Source organism: Ambystoma mexicanum, chromosome 7p (genome assembly GCF_040938575.1).
Source record: "Ambystoma mexicanum isolate Mex_15411 chromosome 7p, UKY_AmexF1_1, whole genome shotgun sequence".
NCBI classification, from domain to species: Eukaryota; Metazoa; Chordata; class Amphibia; order Caudata; family Ambystomatidae; genus Ambystoma; species Ambystoma mexicanum.
In genome coordinates this window covers 832,467,915-832,491,417 of record NC_090939.1, presented here as the reverse complement: position 1 = coordinate 832,491,417, position 23,503 = coordinate 832,467,915, and the positions used below count along the sequence as shown (strand labels likewise).

General features: G+C 42.9%; 1 protein-coding gene across 1 annotated transcript in view; it reads left to right on the top strand.

Moving 5' to 3' along the window:
• Positions 1 to 23,503, top strand: part of ITGBL1 (integrin subunit beta like 1) — a 1,421,787-nt gene that overhangs the window by 1,287,197 nt on the left and 111,087 nt on the right. The window contains exon 8 of the mRNA XM_069637000.1: positions 9,740 to 9,856. Within this exon, the coding sequence (XP_069493101.1) occupies positions 9,740 to 9,856 (117 nt within the window). The remainder of the gene's footprint in view (positions 1 to 9,739; positions 9,857 to 23,503) is intronic.

Here is a 23,503-nt window from a genome sequence, read left to right as displayed (position 1 = left end):
TTACATTTTCCTTCCACTTACTTCTGACACTGTGCCGGTCCGGATCCTGATTCTGGGCTCCTCTCAGCTCCCGCACACAAGAAAAAAAAAACAAGAAGCACAGAGCTTTGTCTCTTATCACAGGGTCCTTCATCCAAATAGTATGAGAGCGATCTCAGTCATTTCATCCTCAAATGCAAACTCTGAGACCTTCCAATTTAGTATATATTGTTCTTGGTTACAAACACTTTAATGTTAGGATGATTGTTACAAAACATTAAATGAACACCAAGCCCAGTTTGAATTATGTACATTATGCACTAAGTGATTTCAGAAATCCTTTTATCAGTGACATATTTTACAAATATATAGTCCTGTGGTCATATTTATGTTCCCAAAGGGCTCTTAGAATTTATGCAAAGCAGCAAGGAATCAGCATTGGTGCTATTTATCCCCTTGCCTGTGGTCAAACTAGTTTCTAGAATTCTACTTATTGCCTAACTGAGTTGGGGCAAAAATCCAGATAGGCTTCACTCCATGCTCCAGCACAACAAGAACTAATAATGAATAATGATTCACAAATAAGACACCTGATGCTGCATACGTTGGGTTAGGTGTATCTAGGCTTTCAGGTTTTCAGTTGAATCCGATAAACCCTGGTAAAACAATACTGGGAGAAAAGTCCCTCCTCAGTTTAAACCAAAAAACCACTGTCTCCCTCCCTCCCAATGGTGCCTTAATGGGAGAAAGGAAGTGAGGGGCTTTAGGGTGAGGGGCATGAAGAAGAGGTGGCTGGAGAGAGGGCTACAACAGGAGAAGGCACACCTCCCTCTAGTATGCCTGTATTATTTCTCTCATTGCTTCCTCTCCCCTAATCTTATTAAAAAACACTGCACATTCTAAGTTACATTGTTTTCTTCATAACAAAAACAAGAAAATACCAATATTTAGCAGTGGTTCAGGGGTATATTGCAGAAGTGGAGACAAATGTGGCTGCTGATCCACGTCTGAAAATTGTCTGCAACTCCTCAAAATAGTACTTGACCACTGACAAATATTTGTATTTACAAAAAATGGTTTAACACTGATTTTTCATTGTCAATATTTGTGCCCCCAGATCCTGCTTTTCCACTCTCTTGAATGTAGGGTTTGAATAAGGCATGCAGAGACATTAAAACAAAAAAAAATAGATCATTTTCTTTTGTAAAAGAAACGTATTTGTCGTTGGGCAGGTGCTACTTTGAACAATTGTAGCCAATTTGGAGCCTTTTTATGTGACCATGAATTCAGGCACCCCTAAAAATAATCCTATCTCGAATTTTGCCACAATTCTTCAAAATAGCCCTACCTGCCACCCCAACTAGAGACACATATTTATCTTTGCAACTAAACAAGTATTTAACATAGATTTTGCAGCATATGTCTTTGTGACCTCAGGCTATCTTTGTGGCTATTCCAACATATGAAGTGTTAGAATAAGACACGGACAAGCACCGAACAATCTCTGTTACATCCTTTTTTTTTGTAAAAATAAATATTTGTTGGTGGACAGGGGCTGTTGTGAGAAATTGTAGCAAATTCTAAGCCATTGTTGAACAATCCATTCACTTGGACCCAAACATAAAAATGGGCCTGAAATTGGCCACATGTCCTCTAAACAACCCCGACCACTGACAAACACTTTTTTTTACGAATAAAAACAGTGTTACATTGTACTTGCAGCATCAGCATTCATGCTCCCAGGCTCTTTGCTTCTGTTCCTCTACGTATGTTGAGATAAGGCAAGCAACAGGTAAGCGGGAGTTGGGTGTCTAAGGAATCAGTGAGAAAGAACATTGTTGCATACTATTGTTACACTCTATACACTGCAAAAAACACAGTTGAGCTCAATTAATTTCTGCAAAAAATGTATAAAAAATAATAAACAGACTTTTTAAATTTTGAGAAAACACTGAAAAAACAGCACTAAAATTGAGCAGACATAAACACTAAAAACCAGAAACCCTGTTTGTATTGCAGTTTATGTATTTATTGAACATTTTCATGGCACCTATACACGTGTTTCCAGACAGTACAAGACAAGATGGGGGTGGGGCATGGAATCAAAAAAGTAGAACGACTGTCATATTGGCCTTGTGACAATCCTGCCGTGCAAGTATATGATAAGGTGGTAAGTGCAAAGGGGAGGGCGTAGAGGGAGAAGTGAAAGAGTGTGCAGTCTCCTAGGGTGGGGGTGGGCAAGTGCTGGGTGGGTTAAGATGACAAGTGCCAGGGCAAGGGGGGGATACGTGCAGTGGATAGTGAAGACCAACTTGGGCTAGTCCAGGGCAGGGAGCACGAGGGCAAGTGCTGGAAAAGGATGCTGGGGGGAGTGGTAGGGGTGGTAAGGCTCCCATATGACTCTGAAGGGATCGGTCACAGTGCCAGATGCTGAGTTAACAAGGGACGGGGAGAGGGAAGGAGGAAGAGAAAAGGAAAGTCTTGAGAGTTTCCTTAACTTAAGAAGATCTGGTTCAAGTCTCTAAGTATACCAGGACTGGAGGGAAGATAGGCAGACAGGAATGATGGAGGAAGTTAGGAGAGGGTGAGATGGAAGTTTGAAGAAGAGTTGCGTGTCATCTGCATAACAATGGAAGTTAAGGGAGAAGGTAGAAATGAGGTGTGCAAGCGGAGCAAGACAGGTTTAAAAGAGCAAGCGAGAAATTTTGGAGCTCTCGGGGACACCATAGGTGGAGAAAGAGATGGGGGAGGAGAAAGAGCCCAGAATAACCTGGGACGGACTGTCATTGAGGAAGGAGGTCAGCCAGTCCGGTGGCCACTCTGAGATACCTAGCACATCCATTTTATGAGGATGGAGTGGTTGACCATATGAAATATAGAGGAGAGATCGAGTAGAATGAGAACAGCTAAAGAGTTGGAATCAAGAGATGCAAGCAGTTCTTTACGGGTGTTCAGAATACAGGTTTCGGTGCCTCTAGATGCTCAGAATCCGGATTGGTGGTCGTGGAGGCAACCAACAAGTTCTGTGTGCTGGGTCAGTTGGGGGAAGACCAGCTTCTCCAAGAGTTTCCCAAGCAAGGGGGTGATAGGTATGAGGCGGTAGTTGGCTGGACAGGACGCGTCTGTAGAAGGTTTTTTCAGGAGGGGGTGCATAAGGGAGTGTTTGAGGGAGGAGGGGAAAGATCCAGTAGCAAAAGAGTGGTTGCAGAAATCAGCAAGTGCAGGGGCAAGAGAGACAATATTGCCCTTAATGGTTCTGGAAGAGCAGGGGGAAACCTGTTCGGAGGAGACCTTCATGGAGCGGACAACTCTGGTGACCTCATCGGGTGTGATAGGAGAGAAGGAGGAGAGAAAGGCAGAGGGAGGATGGGAGGCCATAGGAGACAGGGGCAGGGTAAGGGGAGGGGGCGGTGGGATGCAATAGTGCTCAGGATGTCCAGCGTTTTTGCATTGAAGTGTGTGACCAGTGCATTGCAGAGGACCTGGGAGGAAGAGGTGTGGAGGAGACTGTGGAAGGGTTGGCCAGTTCCCTGCAGATTTTAAAGAGTTCAGAAGTGTTGTTGGATGCACCAGAGACATGAGCCTGGATGTGGGCCCTTTTCTGGGTGTGGGTGGAGAATCTGTATTGCTTTTGGAGCAGGCGACCATCCAGTTTGTCAAAGGGTGATCCTGAGGTCTGCTACTTCCATTCTGCAGCTCTGCGCTTTCATTTCAGGGCTGCAAGTTCGGAGTCCTACCAGGTGTTACGCTCGGAGGCATGTTTCAGGCAGATCCTGATGACTGAGGCAAGAATGTCAAGGGTATTAGTGATGGCAAGATGAAGGTTGCTGTGAGCAGAGTCAGAGGTAAAGTCTGTAGTGGGGAGAGAGGTGGGATGAGGGTAGATGCGAAGGCAGCAGCTGACACTCGTTTAATCGGATGGATGTTCATGAATGAGGTTGGCAGGGCTGGGTGAGATGTGGTCAGGGGGCCGAGAGCACCCAGGTGAGAGAAAAGGAGAGAGTGGTCTGACAAGAAGAGTCAGGGATACGGGGGTGGTACAACAGTCAGATGGGGGGACAGAGATAGTGGAAGAAGGATGAGCAGGTGTGGGAAGGAAGTTAATGAGGTCCCAGGCCCCAGACAACCTTGTGGATAATGCAAAGAGTCTTGAATTTGATCCTTGCAGTCACCGGGAGCCAGTGGGGAGATGCTAGGGCTGGAGAGATGTGGTGCCTGAGCTTGAGGCCAAGAATAAGCCATGCAGTCCTATTCTGGATTAATTGAAAGGGGCGAAGGGAGGAAAGTGGCAGGTTGAGGAAGAGGCTGCGGCAGTAATCTAGCCTATAGAGAACCAGGGCTCTGGAGATGTTGAGTTTCTGGGGGAAGATGAGGAAATGTAGACTGCCCTTGAGGAAGTGCAACTGAAAATTATACTTCTTGGCAAGGTCCATGATAATAATAACAATTGTCCTATTCAGAGCCTATGCATGAAAATGAGAAAACCTGAAACCTGAGTTGACCCCAAATGTTCCCTGTTATCAAGCACACAAAGAAGAAAGTGAGCAAGTTGAAAAGACATATAAAAACATTAAGTAGAATTAACATATGATGTGTTGTGTGATTTCTGAACCAAGCACTGACGTACCACTGAGTTGGAATACATTATTGGTTGCTCATAAAATATTGAAAAAAATAATAATCTCCAAACAACGAAGTTGTGTTTGTTAGATGCTAATTATTGTAGGTTTATATTATTATCATTATTATTATTAGTAGTAGTAGTAGTAGTAGTAGTAGTAGTAGGAGCAGGAGTAATAGTAATAGATATAATACTGATAATGATAATAATATTGTTACCTTCTTGGTTGTTCTTTCCTTTCTATCCGACTATCAGAACCCTCCTCAATAGTTCATCCCTTGTCTACAGGCCATTTTGCTATGGAACCAATAAGCAGCAGCTGACTCTTGGAATTGAAGTCTACCAATAACAGGACTTTGTCTTTGGTTGTCTTTGGTTGCCATCCGCTTAAAAATATGTTGAACTTTTCGTCCAGATTTCCCTTGTGCTGGTGGTCGGTATTGCTGCTTATCATTGCTCATGCATGAGGCACAACTATGGATTAACAGACGCTTTCCTGCAAGGCTGTCTGTCTTCATTCCTGGCACACCACTATGCTCAATTAAATCACTTTATCTTGGATGAAACGGAAACCGAGGAATAAGTGACATTATAGGTTGACTTTGCAGTATTCTGCTTGAGGTTTAACTGGAATCTAAAATAAGTTTGGATAAGCAACAGCGAAAGGCAGTGGGGGTTATTCCGAGTTGGGTGGTAGCCATGGTGCTATTAGCACCATAGCGGCCTCCCAAACCGGGTCCGGGTCCGGTCTGGTTCAATGGGGACTTACCGGGTCATTCCGACCCTGGAGGACCCGGTAAATCCCCATTCAACCCACCATTCCCCATTCCCATTTGAGCCCCCATAGGGCTCAACGGGAGTGGGGAAGGCGCTAATAACGGGCCTGCGAACAGCAGGCCCAGAATTAGCGCCCTGGTCCCATAGCGGTCAGACCACACGTCCTTTACGGTTCCCGCTAAGGGACCTCGGAATTGGGCAGTAAGGGATTACCGGCACCGGTCTCCTTACCGGTGCCCGTTATACCTTACCGCACAACTCGGAATGAGGCCCAGAGTCTTGGTATCCAGCTTTAATGCGTGAACACAAGCTACCAATGGGGAACAACAAGCTAGTACATAATGTTCTGCAAATCTAACTTTCACATAGAATGCACTTATCACTTTGTACATTATTTATGATCGCTTATACTTTAAATGTCGTATAAATGTGTCCTAATGTTTATTTATAGACTGGTGGAAAGCAGGCTAACGTGCGTAAAGGAAAACATTTTCAGAGAGTAAATATAATCTGTGGTGTATTTTAACGTAATTTATGTTGATTGAAAAAAATTAATTTGAAAGGATCTTGCTCCTTTAACGTGGAGGAGTAGTAACCTCAAACACAATCGCACAGAAACATTTGAAAGTTAAACGTATTACAAATGGCCAATTGTTGTATCTGTTCCGCATTGTCTTGGATTCCACTTACCGGTTTTGGACTCAAATATATCATGTTGCGGAATGTCAGAGTAATACAATTCACGTGTAGCATGATTCGAAGTAGACATAAGATCATACATTATAGTAAATTGAAGTCAACTAAAGTTTAAAACGTACATGAAGAATATTACGGATATAATACATACCAAGAAATATTACAATGAATAATTACATAATACATAAGTACATTTAAAAAGGGTAATTTATTTTGTTCGAGAAATAAGTGCTTGATCAAATGATTTTCTGTTTAAATGTATTTTTTTAAATGTATATATTTTCTTAGTGTATGCAACTTGAAGTATGCTGTTAAATTGGTATCCCTGTCTTGGGCCTTTTCTGAAGCTAATTGTATGTTATCATTGTTGAAATACACATTTTGTTTGCCTGGAAGATTAACGTAAACAGTATGCCATGTTTTGGCGGGAGCCCTTTAGTGCCAGCAATTTCGACACACCACTTTGGCCACAGAACCCCTTTCAGCACGGCCAGAGTGGTGAGAAAGCCAATTCAGTGCTGGTGATTTGGTGCAAGGGTCATTTAGACACAGCTGATGTTGCAGCTGCCACTAAACTCCCTCATGCAAAATCACAGTATATGTAATCCGCCTTGTGCAGTGGGGAAGATTTTAATGTTCAGTTTCCTGAATGACTGTGGCACTCCATTTGCTTTCAGTGGTTTCCCTATGACAGTTGTGAAATAAGGTAACTTGCAAGAAATGTTATATTTGTTTAGGATGAATGCATATATCTGCCTTAATTAAAATTAAAGTCGTCGTCATTGGTTGAAGAATGGTGCCCACTAACCCACTCACTGAAGAGAGAGCAGAGGTGGCGAAAGGGCAGCTTTGCCAAGGGCACACCCTTGACAGGACTCTGTCTGTCACAAGCCTTCTTGTCATGCTTTGCGGTGCTTCCTTTGTTTTGCCCACACCAGGCTGAACAAAGTACACCTGATCCCAGGAACAGACCAATGACAGATGGGAGAATATATTTAAACAATCCTTTTTCTTTAAGCTCACACCGCTTGGCATTCTGGGTTTTGCAGTTTTACATTTGCTGAACAAATGTAGGACTTTGAGCCGCAGAATTCATGTGACTTAAGCTGAAATAGAAATACAGGCTGAAGGCTCGACATTTGCCACGGCCACTTGCGAGCTCCTTCATTCTTTGAATAAAGGGTAATGAAAGGACTTTAATTGGGCAGGGAGGCAACACGCATTCTGATTGGCTCTCACCAGGTTGTTACCTGGTTCCGAATCCGGGTAAAGCTTTTTTTTTTCCTTTTCTCCCTCCTTCCTGCCCTCCCCACCCCACTTACCTTCTTGCTCCTTCGTCCACGGCGGCGGACGATAGCAGCCTCCAACAATGTGGAGACTCAGAGCAAGGCCATCCCCGTTCCGCGCCTCCACACGGCTGGAGGTTTCCATCGTCCCCCACCGGGACGCATGTATGTTTTTTTTCTTTTTTTTGTTGCTTTTTTTCTTCTCTCCCGTCCCCCAACCCCACTTACCTTCTGCTCCTTTTCTTTCGGGAGCGGACGCGCTGGGAACACTTCTGTTCCAAGCGCGTCCACTCCTGATGGCCTCCAGGGAAAGGGAAAACGGACCCCGTTTTCCCTTTCCCGATGGGCATTTTCTTGGTTGTTTTTTTTTTTCTGTCCCGAAACACTGCAGCATTTCTGGACAGAAAAAAATGCTTTTAGTGCCCCGGTCCCGCAGATATTGCGTGCCGGGGTACTAATAGCAATATGACCCTTGTGGCGGGGGCCTTACCGACTCAGGTAATGCCCCGGAGCCTTTGTTAAGGCCATTGCTTCGCTTGGGCCTATAACTATGGGCCCCGGGGCATTACTTGAGTCGGTAATGCCCTGGCCGCTCGGGTCATATTGCTTAATTGCAGCCTGCCTACTGGTTTAGTGCAGGTCCTGAGTCCTGCCTCTAATCATGTAAAGATAATGGCTTGGTTAACAAAGAGGTCTAGAATATAAGGGACATATTTCCTAGGTGGGAAAATGACAACGCAACCTTAATAAAGTGCTCTCCATATTGGCGCTATTGTGGCGTTCAGGGCACATGCTGATGGATTTGCAACTCACTCCTGGCAGAAGCCAGTGAATTAGCAGCAGGCGTGCAATGGCTGCAAATTATCACAATAATGCATATGACTGTTGGTTGAAAATTAGGTGAAAGTTAAGCACATAGGTTGCATTGAGCACAATTGCACTGTGGAAAAAATTGTTCAGAATAGATGAAGCACGTAATTAACACAAAGTGCCAAAGTCAAGTCCCCAAAGGTTAAACACAGACCACTATGCGCCGAAACATACTCGTGCCTAAAAGTCCCTATGCCCTGTTTCTTGTGGCTAACAGGGCGTGCTGAAATGGGACATGCCGCAAAACAGCTGCACCAGAATGTCTGGCACTCAAATGGTTGCACCATTCACATCCTGCTTCGGAACTTGAAGTCTTATTGTTGTATGCGTAAGGCAACAGCTCCCTCTAGCGGTGATAACAGGCGAAGCGGGCATGATTATACTTCGGACAAACATACATCTGGCCTTTTATTGTATAGTATTATTATCCCAAATACACATAGTTAAATTCACATAGGTGTTCAACATTAGTTGGACTGTGGAGCCAAAAGTAGCTCCAGGTTGTTGTTGACAGGGCCAGCTTTGTGACCGCCTGGGGCGCCACATTAGCACACCTGTCACACCAGCTCACGGGGAGTCTTTCAAGGGCTCCCCTTGAGCTGGCGTGGAAGGTGAAGGTGTGGCAGGTGCCCTTTTTTTAATAAAATGCTCCCTACTCTCATGCTGGGTCAGCATGAGAGAGTGTTTTTTTATTACAGTAGAGCATGGCTGTCAAACCAGCATGGGGCAGCCTTTAAAAGGCAGCTCTTTGCTGCGTTGACAGCCGCACTCTTTTGAAGTTATTAAGTCCCCGCTCCAGCATGGGAGTGGGAATTTAATCACTTCATTAAATAGAGCAAACACAGCAACTAAAAATGTGGCGCCCCTGCTCCCTCCAGGGACCCCATTGCTAAATGTTGTTGACTCACCCTGGGCACTGCCAAAGTTAAGACCGGCCCTGGTTGTTGGTGTCAAGCCAACAAGGCCCTTCTAGTATTCAAGCCGGAGTGAAATAGCTCCCAACTCCCCTCAATTTGGAATCCTAGGTCACATTCGAAGCTACTTTCCTGTCTCTTTAAATGAGAGGTTTGCGACGTGTCGTACCCTTCAAAGTCACATTTACAAGACATGCACACTTGCAATTTCCCGTGCAAAGAACTCTCATCCCTGGCTATTTCTCGAACGCTTTGAAAGCATATTTTCTAAAAGTTGCACCCTCAAACGTTTAGGGCGAGCCCTTGAAGAGACCACAGTGATAATTGAGAATCGTGTGCAACACAAGGGAAAGTAATGTTTGTCGGAGTCAAATTAGTAGCCTGGCTTTTTGAGTTGTCTTCCGCCTTATTGTGCAGCCGTTCGCCTATAGACTTCCAGGAGAGATGGTAATGTCTGTGGACAGGTGTGTGCGTTCCTTGCGTTTGATTTCTCTGTGAGTCATTTGTTTATCTCGGTTTACGTGCAGCGCATACCAACGTTATGCGTGAGTCAGAAATGTCCTGACCTTTTCCGTGTTGTGTTTGTTTCCTTCTAGGTAAATGCGAGTGTGGACAGTGCTCCTGCTTCCCGCCCGGAGACAGCAGGGTGCACGGCAAGAACTGTGAATGCGATGACCGGCAGTGCCAAGACATGGAAGGGACCGTCTGCGGGGGTAAGGTTGGGCGAAATCAAGGGGGGTGTTGGAATCGTGTAGCAGAATCCTGTAGATTTCTGGGGCAGTAGAAGTGCTCTGCTACATGCGTGAATTGCATGCGTGCTAGGCGGCAAACATGTTAGTTGAGTTCTTCAATTCATCAGAACGTTAAAAGTTCTGCATTGGAGGGTATTGGTTTCCCAGACACTTCACATAAAAAAGTGACCTCCCAGCGAAGATGTATTTATTTATTTAATCTGACATTTACATAGCGCGCCAAGCACAGAGGCATCTAGGTGCTTTTTGCTAAAGCAGGTTGGTTACAGCAGTAGCTTGCAGGCACCAAACGTCAGTGGACAGCTCAACAGTTTGAGGGCACCATGTGTAGGGCACCAAACGTCGGTGGACAGCTCAACAAGCATGACAGGTGTCTGCAATCATCAGCCCTACAGCAAGCAGGCCAGGGCATATGAGGCACGTTTTCTAATGAGGGCAGCAAAATCACTGAAAACAATGCAGCCAGCTCCGTGTCTGTGCAGAAATGCTATTTGCACGGGATTTAGACCTGTCCGCGCAGGTGGCACGCGTGCATAAGGGAGTCATTGCATGCATGCTGTGCAGGACACGGGAATCGGGGATCCCCCCTGGCTCCCGTCCTTTGCACTACATGGTTATGGGGAATCCGCAGTAATTCCTGCCGTTTGCGCATACGCAAGGCAGAGCTCTTCAACAGTGTCTACACCATACCATTGTGTACAGTGTAATCACTGACACATTGATTTCAACTTCTGTAAATAAAGCAGGAACAATGGTGGAAATAAAGACAGGGACATTGCCCCAGCGTGACGGACAAGGTCTTTCAGCTTCGCAAGGGATACTACACGAATCTATCTTCCTCACCAAATCCAGGAGCAATGGAGGGTGCCAGCCGGTACATTCTTCAACTATGCTGCCCCCGCGAGAGTCATGGCTTCATTGGGATTTGTGTTTAGGTCTGGGCGATGTGTTCATTGTTTCTTTTTTACTTCAACAAACTACCAGGCCAGCTGGGGACACAGAAAGGGAGGCTAACAATCGGAGCATTCTGCCATTCCTGTTATTTAGTGCAGTTCTGTTGCACAACCTTAAGCGGGGTGCATTTCCTGTTCCGAAAGAACATACTGTCTGTCACAACAAAGATGGAGTATGATATTCGAAGTGACTAAGGCTGTATACTGCGCCAAATCCCCACTGTAGTGGTCTGAGACTGCCTATGCTTGTCTAGAGGTGAGTATGGTTTGCCCCTAGCTGGGGTATACAGACTTTAGTCCTCAGAAGAAATAGAAGCAGGTGTAAGATAAGAGGATTGGAAAGAGGTTAAAGGTGCTAAATATTGAGGATGGAAGGATGCTGGTGGGGAGTCATGGTTTCGGGTAGCTTGGGTGCATGTTGATCTAGTTGAAATGTGGAAGCTTATTGAACGGGGGTTACCTTTGCATCTGTTCTACTGGCCAAACTCTGAATAGTCATTTTGGGGCTGCCAAGTAGAATGGCTGAGTGTAATCCATACAAGAGTAGACCGCGGCGAAGGGTAAATGCTGCTGGAGAACAAAGGACGGGACATGGACTTACAAATCCCAACATACGTTCAAACCCTGCCATCCCTCAATGTGAGGCGTTCTCGAGATCAGATTGGGCAGTAATTGAACTGTCCAAATTCCAAATGAAGCTGATGAATTGGCATCATTTAACCACAGTGCACACTCAACTCCTAATAACAAAAGCTGAGTGCTGTATGCAAGCAGTTATGCAACCCTTAATTGTTGTCATACTAACAGACATCTAAAGAGAAACAAGGGAAATGGAGCGCAAAGTATAAATTACAAAAAAGTCATAAAACATTGTAACGGTTTATTGAGAGGTCACCCTCAACATAGGGAGTTCCTTCCCTCCCCAATCTAGGTGTCGCACAATAAATAGTTTAATGTTAGTTCTTTATTCAGCCCTATCTCAGCCTCATATCATGCCCTTTGGATCCCTCCCCCTGAGCTACCAATGAGCCAAAAAACAGGCCGGTGTACAGGAAATATATTTGTTTTTATTTGAATTATAGGTAATAGAAATCACAATAAACTACACATGCCACCTTCTTTGTGGCTCACAATTAACTTCCTGGTAAACAAATAAATCGCACCAATCGGCTGAGAAAATTCAAATCACAGTAGTTTATTTTATACAAATTTCAATTCAAGGAATACTGTGCACTGGTCAATTAAATAAATCAGTTACGGATGCAATGCTGTGCAATTTCGAGTTTCCTGCCCGCTTAAAAGGCTAGCAGTTTTGTGAACAGATTTGGACAAATGTATATGGCAATTAGGATTTCACCCCCAATTTTTCTTTAAAATAAACAAAGGGTGATTTAGCAGTTTGTTTTTAAGACCCCCCCCTACGCTGGTCTCTGTGGGGGAAGTTGTACAGCAAAATTGGGATGATTTAAGAATATGGGATTTCAGACCCCCCTCCACTTAAAGGCTTGTGTTGGGGAAGCTGGACAGTAAAGTGTAGGATGTTTTGAGAATTTCGGATTTCAACCCCCTCCACTTAAAGGCCTGTGTTGGGGAAGCTACACAGCAAAACATGGGGATAATTTGAGAATTTCGAATTTCAGACCCCTCCACTTAAAGGCCTTTACTGGGGAAGCTAGATAGCAACAATTGGGATGATTTGAGAATTTTGGATTTCAGACCCCCCTTGCACTTAAAGGCCTTTGTTGGGGAAGCTGACAGTTTAGGGATTTTTTTCAGTTTAGAGACGAAGACACCCCTCTTCCTAAAGAAGTCAGGGTCAACAGGATAAATAGAATCGCCCAATTAAATTACACCTAATTTTTCGGGTGAAATGGCTTGATTTGGTTAACATGGACAAATTATTCCACGGGCAGCTCTACTTCCTTTACCTTAATTCAGATGAAACCTTGTCCACAATTTTGTACGGGCCATGCCAAGATGCTAGAAATGTGGCATTCTTGTGTTTACCTTTTCAGAAATCAAACTTGAACACCTGATCACCTACTTCATACTCTCACACAGATGTCTTTCTATCACAGTATGATTTTGCACTGTCAGCGACTTTTTCCAGATTCTGCTGCGGAAATGCAAATGCATGCTGCAAATGCTTTCGCAGCTCTTCCACATATTTTTGAATCATGGCTGCATTTTCCAGGACCTGTTCATTTGTCTGGTATAGCAAATACTGTGGCAAACAATTTTTCTGCCTGTTATAACTTCATGTGGATTGAGCTTTGTGCATTTAGAAGGTATTGAACTAATACCCATCAACACCAGAGGGAGTCAAAAATCCCAGCTCGGTCCTGCTTCAGCTAAAAACATTTTCAAAATATCAATGATTGACCTATTTCAATGTTCCACACCTCCACAAGAAGAAGGCAGATTGGAAATGTGCAGTTTCCTTTTTACTCCCCAAATTTGTCATCATTGCACTAGTAAAATGACTTCCACGGTCTGATTCTATTCTTTGAGGCAAACCAAACCTAGAGAAAATATGATTCACCAACAATGTGGCTGCTCTTTGCACACTGCAGTCAGGTGCTGGAATGCACTCTAACCTCTTAGACATTAAACAGGCGACCATCAGCATATATCTCTGTGATGATCTTTGGACGGGACCAATAAAATCAATTTGCAAATCTGTCATTAATGGTGCCCTATTTCTTGGGAAGCAGGGTGAAACTGTGCACACACCAAACATCCTCTTGTATATAACTCTACATCTTGGGACATGTGTGGCCAATAAGCATATTCTTTTACGATTTCCAATGTTTTCTGGGAACATCTGTGAACCGCGGTTATGGCATCATGGCATGACGTAGCATCAATCCCCGAAATGACAATGATACCACCCATTGAATTTGGCCTGACCCTGACTCCTGAATCATCAGGCCATCTTGTAATTTAATTCTCTTTTTGTTCTTTAATAGCACACTCAGTTCTTCTCTCCCTTTGCAGTCCTCCTCCTCACTCAGAGGATTTTAGTCTTCATCTAGCAAATTATTATATATGATTATATGATTATATGATAGGCCTAAATGATTATATAATAGACCTAAAATGGGTCTTCTTTTTGTCCCTGATCAGAGGTATCAAAACTCCACTGTGCTCAGACTGATCAACTGTTCCCTGAGATTTTGAGTGTGTTATTCCATCCACCTGGATTTCACCAAGTAGGTGCTCAATAGGAAATACTCCCCCATCACAGAGGCAAATATGGCTTACTGATCCACCTTGGTATTCCCTTCCTTGTCTTCCCCTGGTGTATTCAGAAGACCTTGTAGTTTTCTCCAGTGAATGATCATGTGATTCTCTGAAACCAGTTTATCTATGGCTTGAATCATTTTACCATGTTTAAGTGGCTTCATGTTATATGTGACCATTCCTCTCAATTTCCACCCAGGTAAATATTCCACAAGCCTATTTCGGGCATAATCAGAATCAGTGACTAAAACTATTTCTTTGAATGTATTCTCTGCTGCTGTGGATATTGCCTTATAATTGTTTGTCAACTCTGCAGCTTGACTACTTTTGAAACCTAACCTTATGCTTACTCTTGGAATGCCATTACACTTGACCCACAAATTCCCTATTCCTGCCACCAATTATTTTTCAGAATTGCCACCCACGTTGTATGTAGATCCACCCACATATACAGTTGGGAGATTCCTGCATGTTTCTTCATTGACTGCCTTGTGTGGAGATTGTTCACATTCGGGTAAATTAGTTTCTGTTATCAGAGGCATAGACAGCTGCACAATCATGCAAATCTGCAAGCCCCTGAGCAATTGGCCCTTTTTTTATTCTGTCCATTTCTCACTTGCACAGAGAACCTTTACAGTGCTAATGTCCATGATATGATTCTTGACTGGGCCAAATTCCCTGACTTGATTCTTTTACTTTGTAAATATTGCAGAGGCTGATGATTTGTTTCAACAATCACCCGCTCCCCCATAATAATGGGGTCAAAATTGTGTAATGCCTAGACAGAGGTCAATAGTGCCTTTTCACATTCTCTAAATGTTGTTTCTACCTGTGAAAATGCTTTACGTGCATACGCAATGGTTTTGTTAGTAGAATCATGTTTCTGGTATAGGACTGCTTACATACATTGATCTGTTAATCCTATCTCTATAAAGAAATCTTGGTTCCTTATTGGATAGTCTAAACATGGGGCTTTTATCAAATGGCTTTTTAACTCAGCCACTGTCTCATATTGTTCCTTTCTCCATTTCCAGTGTACCCCCTGCTTCTGTAATTTAGTTAATGGCTGTGTAATTTTGGCATACTCTTCAATACAAATTTCCCGTTGTAGCGTCATTCCTAGCAAACTCTTCAGGCCTTTGAGGTTAGTGGGATCTTTTAGTTTATGAATAGCTTCCAACTCTTTCTTTTGTGAATTTACCCAATGCTCTGTTACTTCATGCCTGAGAAAGTGTACCCTTTTTCTACACCAGTGCGCTTTCTGTAAAGATACTTTTGCCCTGGCCTTTTGTAACTGACCAAGTACATGTCTAATTTCATTGAAGTGACTTTTTAAGTCTTCATTCTTGATTAGCACATCATCCAATTAAATCACAGTTGCCCTCTCAGATGCATCTGGGAGTCCTTTGCTCGGGAATATCCCAAACTGATTCCCACTATTGGGTCCTGAAACGGGTCCGATTCCATGCATAATGCAATCATTTAAACAAGAAGGCAAATAGATTCTGCATGTCTTCAGCAAGCGACACGCACCAGTACTCTGCTGTAAGGTCCGGAGTTGTAATAACCTTTGACCCTTAAACCTCTGCAAGGCCTTGATCAATAAATGGAAGTGGCCACCTTGACACAGGTACCCTCTTGTCCATTTCTCTTAAGTCTGCACACAAGCACCATTGGACATTGGGCTTTAGCACACCTAATAGTGGAGTTTTTGAAGTACTGTGGATAGGCCTAATGATTCTTCTGGATTCCAAATGTTTAATGATCTCTGCCAGGTACGTACTCCAGGCAAGCCAAGGGCAACCTATGTTGTCACACAAATACTGGTTCCCTACCATATCCTTGTGGCAGTGTAGCAACATGTAAATCAGTAAGGCTGCAATCATAGGCATCTTAAGCAAATGCTGATCTTCAACTCCATGAATATCTTCCTCAACTGATCTCTTTCATCTCCATCTGTGCAATCATCTGCAGCTTGAATTTGCTCCTCTACCATCTTAGAGAATTCTGGGAAATCCTCCAGAGGAGGTATCTCTGTGCATTCTTCTAGATGTATAGCAGGTTCTCTTTAGAGAGACACCACCTTCAAATATCTTGGCACATCAGATTCCATTTCAATTTGCTGCATTTCAATGGTTTGTTCTTCCTTTTTAGATTCACCTACCTTAAGTACCATGCAATTATCCTGATGACAGCAAATCACATCGTTTGGTTCAAAGGGGTAATTAGACTGAATCCTGACAATCCCATTTGGTTTAGAATCCAATGATTCAGGCAATTCACCTTGTGAAGTTACATATCTTTCGGGAATGTTCCAGATCACAGGGTTAATTAGATCGGCAGTGTAGTGGGATTCCTGCACTGCCATCCCTAATGCTGTATTTTCTTCCAAATGAATGTTCTGACACCCCTTGTTATTCAACAGTATTCAAATGGGGCCATTCCCAAAATCTACTAATGGTGTTTACTCACATTCTCACCCTTGCTGTCTCATGGATTCATTGAGGCACACAAAAGCATCAGACCCTTCCACCTGCTGCCCAGTTCTGTGCTTTATTGCTATTGCAAATTGACTGGTGAAAGCAGGAATAGTGACATCCTTATTTACCTGAAGTTCATTTACATGTGGCATCATGTGAGCAAACTGATAAGCTTGTCTTTGTTCTCAAATTCAGGTGGCGCTCCACCCAGCCTAGACCAGACCTTTTGAGTCAAGAAATCTAAAACCACACACATTCTGTGCATGATGTCATTTCCCAAATAGAATTTATTTTTGGTGCTGCTTACAATCCAGACATTATGGCGAATGCTTTTAGAACCAATTGTGATTTTCAACATGCATCTTCCCACAATTCTTTGTCCCAATTTAGGCCTGTCCAGACCAAAAATGTGTTGATTTAAAACCTGGTATTTCCTCTCGGTCAAGCATTTGTTTAAACATATTTTCATTAATGAAACTCCTTTCCTGCTCTAGGGTCAACACAGCTCCACTCATTTCTGGATGCCTATTTACATGCACAGGGATCCAGGCCTGCCCTTTTTTCATGTGTATTTCTGCAATTGTTGACATTTATTTTTTCCTGGCCTGACTCTGCAGCAATAGTTGGTTGACTATTTTCCTCACTTAGATAAAAATGTGTTTTCATCTATCTGTGTCTGCCAGTTTTTCTGGGGGTCCAAATACATCTCTAAAGATTGTTTTTCTTTTTCTTCTTGCATTTCACCCTGGCACATGAGGATAACAGTGACACTAGGCACACAGCTATTGTGAAGATACGCTTCCACTGCAATTTCTGACCTAGGTATGGTGCGGCATTCTTTTACACTGTTGCTCTAGCTTGCTACCTTTTTAGGTTTATGGGATTTCTTGGCCGAAGACCACAATACCCCATTTACCCCATCAATAAGGGGTGACAGTCTTTTTTTTGTGTGTGTATATTTATCGCGCACTGTAGTCCGCAGGCATCAGGGAACACATAAAAGACAAACATCAGCCTCTTGAAAAGGGAAAATCAGGTCAGATCGGCAAAATAGTGTCTTCAGGCATTTATGAAATTTTGTCAGATCTTCTTCTTTCTGCAAAGTTGTTGGTAGTTTGTTCCATGCCAGAGCTGCTTGGACTGGAAAAGAACAACAATTTCCTCTTGCACACTTGGACTTTGGATAGCTCAAATGCATGGTGTTACTCAATCTTGTAGTTACAACCGCTTGGTGGTGAGTGAAACACTCAGGTAAATACGATGGAGCTGACCCATATAAACATGTATGGGTCATTGTAATGACCCTGAAGCGAATCTGGGCTGCCACTGTCAGCCAGTGAAGTTCTCTTCTGTATGTAGAGATATGTTCTCTTGTGGAGATTGTTTTTATAATGCGGACAGCATCATTCTGTGCTTGAAGTTTTCAAATGCAATTTTGACTAGTGCTGCTCAGTACGGCACTACAATAATCCATCTGTGCCATTAAAATTGCTCTTACCAGGTTCTCACAATATTTGTTAGAGACATATGGCCTGACTATCCTTAGCATTCTTAGGTGGCACTGGGATTTCTTTACCAAATTGTCTACTTGGACGTCTGCCCCAATGGAGGAGTCAAAGACGATACCCAAGGTTTGGCCATCAATAAGAAAACATACATACTGTATTCCTAATTTAGTTCTTGCATGCATTGATCCAAAGATAAGAAGCTCAGTTTTAGAACCATTAAGGCAGAGCCAGTTTGTGGACATCTAAATTTTGGATTGCTCTGTAGATGCTTGAAGTTTTCTCTGTATCTTTGGTACTGTCCCTTAAGGCAATTTGTTCCTAGAAGGAATGGTATTTCTTCAATGAGTGTGCCCACAACTTCCTGTCTCATTCTATGCCTCCCTATCTTAATGTCAACTTCAGTGACACCCTCCACCAGTATTTCTTCCCCATTGAAATGATGGCCAGGCCTTCGCTTTGCCTCAAATTCAAAATGCCCTGTGGCGATTTTCCTTCATATATACTGCTCAATAATTTCTTTGACATCACGTTTGCCTGGGCACCTGTGTCAATCATTGCAAACGTGTTGCACCTCTCTTCAATAGTAATGGTGGCATAATATCTATCCTCGCATTCTTCAAGTACACATAGGAAGTGTGAATTGTTACTTATTTCAGGACTTGTCTGCCTAGCTTCTTGCTAGGCAAAGGGGCATATGCAAGACATTTCCCCCCCTTTTTGCCCATCTCTCTATGTATTTCTTTGTTTATCTTTTTGTCTTGAGAACAAATTTGAAGTTTTGCTTCTGACTGCCACTCTGTCTCAGGATCACCAGGGTTCATCCCCATCCACCTTCTGCTTTTCCCCATTGCCTGGGTCCTTTCCACTTACCTCCTTTCTGGAACCTAGTGGTTTTGTATTTTCACAAGTGTCATGTGGCAGAATATCAGTTTCTGGTATGTGACACTTACCTATTTGTTGTACGTACCCGTCATTTCTGCCTCTTGAAACATCTGTGGCTCGAAATGTTCTTCAGGTGACTGACCTGCAGTTGCATCTGCAGTGAGATCTCAAGTGGTTGTTGGGCTGAGAGGACCCGCTACCTGTTTGTACTACCTCAACTCGCGCTGCAGTTCACGCCGTTGGCAAGAGGAATCCCCTGCACGGCCATAATGCGAGCAATACAACTTGTTGAATTCACTCAACTCTTACTGCCTCCGCCTTCGGCCTGCCCCATGAATCACTTCCTACATTTACCTTGCGCATGCGCATCTCTGCGCGTGCATCTGAAGTGGGATCTCAAGTGGCTGTTGGGCTGAGAGGACTCGCTACCTGTTTCCAGCTTTATCCTGCCTAAACTCGCGCTGCAATTCACACCATCGGCAAGAGGAATCCCCTGCACGGTCGTAACGCGAGCAATGCAACTTGCTGAATTCACTCAAGTAATGAACTTTGCCTTTGTGCACAAACGCTAAAGTTTGTGTTTTCAGTGCCTCTCGTGTTGTCTGTGAGCCGCGGTGCTCACAATTTTACCTCGCTCACCGCATCTGTGCGCGCGCATTTGAAGTGGGATCTCAAGTGGCTGTTGCAGTGTTTGGTGGAGTGGCGAGAGGTGAGAGCTGTAGTCACTTTCTAACAGTGATTTTGCTACCCTATTTTTCAAGCTTTTTAAGCCTTATTGTTGCGGTGTGAACATATTCTTTGAAGTGTGTCTTTCAAACATTTGTTAGTTAAAGCACTGCTTATACAAATACTGCACCCCCTTCATGGAAACCACATTGAGGAACGGTAAACGCATTCGCGATTCCTCTAAGAAGGTGCTGCCCAAGAAAATATCTATTTCCAAAATTGAATCCTGGCAAATCTTGGGCAAGGGACACAAATATTTGTTATCCATATCTGCTCAGGGCGATGTACTTTCAATCCTTACCGCCTCTTGCACATCCCCTTGACCCTGAGCCTTCGGGAGAAATTAAGCCAGTACATCCTAATCTAGCCTTCACTTTAAAGGCAGCAAATGATTCTGCCATCAATTTCAATGCAAATGCAGCAGGGGCAATAAATAATGCCCAGTTTTCAGAGGATGGTAATGCTTTTGTGCACCCCTCCGATAACTCTATGTTAGCACCAGGTATAATTGCGACTTTAGAACGGCGTATAAGCCTGACACTCGGTCCATCCACCCCAGCTGCATCATCTAGTGGATTTCGTGAGCAGGTGCATTTTCATCCGACACCTCTGCTTGCTCCATCTCTGCCTAACAAATATGTTAATTGTCCGAAATCTACCAATTCCTTCTTTGCCCCGAGTAAATCAGGGAGTTCCCCGACAATGGAACTGTTTCCCCCGAAAGAAAATACAATTGGCAGATCCCTCTAATCAGGAATCTTTCTCAAAACAAACGTCTCATGACCCCATGGTTGAGCAGATTTCGCCTCACTCACCTGTATCGTCTATACCTCATGAGGGGGACTCCTCCCATGCACTAGGAACATGAACTTCATACCTTTCCGGTGCTTACTAGAATTCTAAATCTTTTGGACAAAGGGCATGAATACACTCATCAACTCTTGAAAGATATGGGAGAATTGATTTTGTTTAATTCTACAAAACTCTCTAAAATAGAGGGATACATATTGGCACAAGAAGCATGTCGTACATTTCATGCAACCTGTCCTGAACGGACAGCAGCGATTGTAAGGAGGAGCTTGCCCGTGCTTTTGCCTCATAATGCTTTTCTATCTGTGAGCCATTAGAGTCTGCAGATTTGTCTTCTAATGTTTACCATCCTTCTTGCAGAATTAAGAAGGCTTTTCAGAAAGCTGTGAAAAGAAGACATAAAGCAAAACATAACAGGAATGTCTCCAATAAAATAGCAGATGCAGGATCCTCGTTACACTGTTCGCATAATGTTCAGCTACCTAATGTTGATGTTCAGAAAATGTGTACTGTCCCTAATGAAGACCATTTCCTCAATCTTGGCCAACTTAACGAGGAAGGCAAAATGGCACTACAAATCAAATCCAAACAAAAAGTGAAAACTGGTGCGAACAGTTATGAAATTGTACCGAAACTCAATCCGATTGCAGAGCCCACATTGGAAAAGAATTGTGATGCATCTGTGTCCTCTTCTAATACCGGTCAGGCATTACCCTCTATTTTGGTTCAAGCAAAAATGAGTACATATTTCCCCAGTGTAGAAAACAAAAAATGTCTTTGTTAGGAGAGAAACTTCACACAAGTGAGAATATCCCAGGGCTTATTCCACCTGCTCCCATTGTGGTACATGCGTTGTTACACTCTCCACCTTCTGGTTCTCTTATTGAAGAAGCTAATGTACAACCATTTCACAATACTGTACCTCATGTACTTGAATGATATAATGACTGGTCACCTAATGCCAATTTACCTACTTGTGATCCCTCCAAGGATTCACATCCTTTACCGGTTCAAGAAGTGGAAACAGTTAAACCCGTGAACCTGGTGCCGATAAATTCTACATCATTTCCGTTGGCTGTGCATAACGAGACACTGGAATATTTCCATGATATTCCTCATGAAATGCAAACTACAATTGGTTGGACTAGTAATCCCCAACTTAATGGCTCAGCATCTATGAACCGCGCATTTCTAATGAATGCAATCTATAAAATTCCACCTCTATGCAATCTGACTTCTAAGGATGTGGAATGGATTAAGCTACCAATCATTAATAACAATTGCATGCTATGCAAGGTCCAATCCCCTATCATAGCAAAGTTATTGTGGGAATACACATCTGACTTGGCCTTTTTAGGACTTGAATTGCAGGCTTTTTATTCTATTGTGAAAGCTATTGCCTTTGTGGAGATCAAAACCACCAGTGGTAACGAATGGCAAACATGTAAACACACTGGCCTCTGTAAATCAAACTGATGACTCTCAGATTTTAGAACAACTAGCATCTCTCACATCTGCTCTGAACTGTCACCTGGGGATCTTACCCACTGCAAAAACTTCCCTCCCTAACATCACTTCAAATTCGCTTCCTAAAACGAACCCATAATGTAATGAATTCCACATCTATTCGTGGAATTGCTGCAGATTAAAAAATCTGCCTACATGGTTTGTTGGTATTTGCACTCAGAATATGCCCTCTATTTCTTTTATTCAAGAAATGTCAATCAATGAGTTTCAATTTGATGGTTTTACTTCCTTTCACAACCCTGCCTCTCAGAAGACCTTGGGTCGTCCAGCTGGGGGTATTGCGATTTTGCTAGGTAATAATTTACGATATTCAGTAAATTGTATTTGTCAGACTCAATTGTTTCTCTTAATTGATTTGAACATTTATGTGACTTGCCCTAAAAATTTCATTCTTATATCACTCTATTGGAATCCTTCTTCTTTATCCATTGAGGCTGCTATTAATCTCTTAAATAATACTCTAATCGATGTAACAATAAATAACCCACTAGCGGAAATAATTCTTGGAGGAGACTTCAATGCCTTTCTTTATGCGGCAGATCAACCAGACATCTCTTTCGGTACATCTACTCACTTTAAATGTTCTTTTTCAAATGGTTTGAGATGGCCAAGCTTCTTTCTTCATTGGGACCTTCACCTTATTGCACCTAAATCACTCACCTCTTTCTCCACATAGAAAAGAGGAGCTGTAAGTTCCACGATTGATTTTATAGTTGCCTCAAAAAATCTATCAGACATACTTTCTCTCATTGTTTCTTATTTGCTGCCCTATGGTGATCATTCCTTGCTATCAAGTACCATGATGTTAGCAGTAAAATCTTTTTCTGTGTTGCCGACATTGGCTTTAATTCAAATTGATAGGGTTGCGCTTTCAATTCATTGGAATACTTCCACTTGTCGATGTTTAACTTTTTTAGTGAATTGTGATTTATGGCCTGATTCTAATACAGACGACAAGTCATCCGAAACAATTCTTGTATGGAATCTACAAATAATTCAGCTACATCTTTTCTCTTTATCTGAATCCGCTATTAACACTCATGCAGCAGCAAGAACATTCATTCCTCTTTCAGGCACTCTTGCCAATTTGAAAACGAAAAAAACCTAGAATTGAGAAATCTAAAAAAAGGTTTTTTTCTCTCGGTATGATAGAATATTGCGCTGCTAAAAAAAGTTTATTAGGAACTTATAAAAATAAAGTGAAAGTAGCCCGTTTCCTCGTTCATCTTGAAGCAAATCAAAAAATGGTTCTACACATATGCAACCATAACATCAGAGATATCTGGAGGATTTTACGCTCGGCCAATAAAGCAACCCATGCGTCTATAGAATCAGCCATTGACGGCACTACTTGGTTTGCCTTTTTTTTAGCACAAATACTCACTTCCCTCCAGATTAGTTCATTTTGATATCAGCAACATAACTTCACAAATTCCATCCATATGCCCATGGTCAATTGAAGACATTACATCTGCGATT